At 34.8% G+C, this 2,732-nt stretch overlaps 1 protein-coding gene across 1 annotated transcript; it reads right to left on the bottom strand.

The window, feature by feature from the left end:
• Positions 1-360: 360 nt before the first annotated feature.
• LOC111032023 (jerky protein homolog-like) lies at positions 361-1,987 on the bottom strand. The gene is made up of 2 exons (XM_022312176.1): positions 1,980-1,987; positions 361-1,822 (listed from the first exon to the last, which is right to left on the bottom strand). Exons 1-2 carry the CDS (start codon positions 1,985-1,987, stop codon positions 361-363), a joined length of 1,470 nt encoding a protein of 489 aa, XP_022167868.1.
• Positions 1,988-2,732: the final 745 nt, after the last annotated feature.

The following is a 2,732-nucleotide window of genomic DNA, read 5'->3' as shown; positions in this document are numbered from 1 at the left end:
CCTCATTTCTTTAAAATTAAATGTAATTTAAATTTATGTTATAGTGATAAAGCCTATTAAGCACAACAAATAATTAAAAACAAAACTATTCAAATAAATTTTTACATTTATTGTAAAATATAAAAAATATAAAATAAGTACAGTAGAACTCCAATTATCCGGACTAATTAATGTCAAGGGTGGTCCGGATAAGCAAATATCCGGATGATTGACATATGATATATCAAAAGTTATTTACTCACGTAACCATAAACAAATATGTAATTTTATTAGATATTCAACTGAAACAAAATAAGCTTTAATTAAAGTACATACGTGACATAATTTAAAACCAAAAAAAAAGCTGACTTGGCACATAATTTATTTTATTTTGAAAAATGATGATATTTTAGTTTGCTTCATAGTTGACTTTCTCTTTAGAGCAGCTAGGTCTCTCAATCTTCTTAATTGCAACAATTGAGTGGTGTTTGATTCTTCTTGTCTCTCAAACCATTTAAACGCCAAATCCAATGCATCAAAAGCTTCAGAATGAGACGGCCCATTTTCACCTTCAGTCAAATCGTCAGTTTCATTTTCCTCTTCTTCAGTTTCATCTTTTTCAAATAAGTTACGAACTATTTCATCATCCGAAAGTATTTGATATCCAGGATCATTTGTATCCATAAGCAACCACTCACTTATAATATTCTCTTCATCACAATCGCTAAATACGTGAACTTGGCTTATACACTCTTGTATTTCAGCTATTTCAACATTTGGTTCCACATTTTGGGTATCTTCAACTTGCTTCAGTAACTTATTCCATGACCTTTCTAAAGTACAATTTTGTACACATTTCCGTGCTCCAACAAGCATGTAGCAGCAATCCTTCAGATTCATTTTTTTATAAAAAGATAAAAATGATTCCTCGTCATTTTGGTTATCTAATAGTAAGCGACGCATTAATTCTTTTCTGTACAGTCTTTTCAATGTTTCTATAACACTCTGGTCCATAGGTTGAATCAGAGAAGTAACATTGGGAGGAAAAAATTTTACTTCAAATTTATCATTTATGGCATTTAAAATTTCTGTTGAAGGGTGGGATGGAGCGTTATCTAACAAAAGTAAAACTATGCCTTCTTTTCCTATATTTTGCTGAAATTGTTTCACTTCAGGAACAAATGTGTGTTGAAACCATTCTATGAACAAATCGGCGTTCATCCATGCATTTTTTTGACTTTTGTACGTCAATGGAATTTTCACATTTTTAAAGCAACGTGGATTTTTAGACTTTCCAATCAAAAGTAACGGAATTTTATGAGTACCGGTAGCATTTGCGCATACCATAACTATTACTCGGTCTTTACTTAATTTGTATCCTGGAGCTGCTGCCTCACGTTGAGACACCAAGGACTTCGATGCTAAAGCTTTCCAGTTGAGGCCCGTTTCATCTGCATTGTAGATGAAATCCATGTCAAATTTGTTTTCTTTGATGTATTTCTGGACATTATGAGAAAACGATTCTGCTGCAGTGGTATTTGCACTCAACTTTTCTCCATGAATCTCAATTTGTCGAATCCCATGACGTGATTTAAAGTTTCTCATCCATCCACTACTTGCCACAAATGATGAATCCCCTCCAAGTTTTTTATTAAAATATAATGCTTTTTCACACAATAAAAGACCTGATATAGGCAGTCCAGATGCTCTATTTTGCATAAACCAAGTAAACACAGCATCTTCTAATAATTCTGTTTTAGGGTTTTCAGTTCCGCACGGCAAGTCGTCCGTAGCATACGTCTGTTGGCCGTCGTGCACGTACACTATCGCCTTTCGCTTATCGCTTCATTAAAATTAAAATTAATGAGCACTAAATCGAACCGTATTATTCAGTATAATTATCATCGTATATTACCACACGCTTAAACATAAACACAATCTAATCCGCCACCACCGCCGTTAAATCGGCTGTAGGCCGTTACCTGCAACTTATCAATTACTGCACCATGCAACGAAACAACCCAGACACTATTAAACTTAAAAACAAACCGAAATTATCTCCGGTAATTATCACAAAAACTATTTCTCACAAGACGCAGGACGTAACTTCTCCGTCTGCCACCTCAGATAACGACCAAGAATGGAATACCGTCGACAACAACAAACGCATTAGGTCACCTAATAACGCTACCTCACCTTGCACAAAAAAAACAAACGAGCCGTCAAATTTATCCTCGCCAAACCGCTATTCTCTACTCAACATCGAAGAAGATAATATGGATCTGGATACTAACACAGAAATCAACGAGTCACCTCCACCACCACCTCCTCCTCCACCAATTTTCTTAACATCTCCGATTAATTTCATTACTCTGTGTAAAAACCTGGAAAAAATAACGAAAACCGAGGGTTTCCTTTTCAAGTCCAGCTCAAAAAATATAAAGATAAACCTTCACTCAGCCAGTTCTTACCGTCCCGCTATATCATTGTTCAACGAGAACAAACTTGAATACCACACGTACCAGACACACGAAGACAAATCTTACAGAGTCGTTATTAGAAATCTGCATCATACAATCCCTACTGATTACATTAAAGAAGAAATTGAAAAACATGGTTTTATGGTAAAAAACGTCACTAACATCCTAAAATCTCAATCAAAAGAACCTCTTCCACTATTCTTTGTAGACCTAAACCCATCTCCCAACAACCAAGACATCTTCAAGATAAATAATATATGTTTCACTAAAGTC

The sequence above is a fragment of the Myzus persicae genome, unplaced genomic scaffold, assembly GCF_001856785.1.
Source record: "Myzus persicae strain clone G006 unplaced genomic scaffold, MPER_G0061.0, whole genome shotgun sequence".
NCBI classification, from domain to species: Eukaryota; Metazoa; Arthropoda; class Insecta; order Hemiptera; family Aphididae; genus Myzus; species Myzus persicae.
This window is presented reverse-complemented; position numbering and strand designations above follow the sequence as displayed.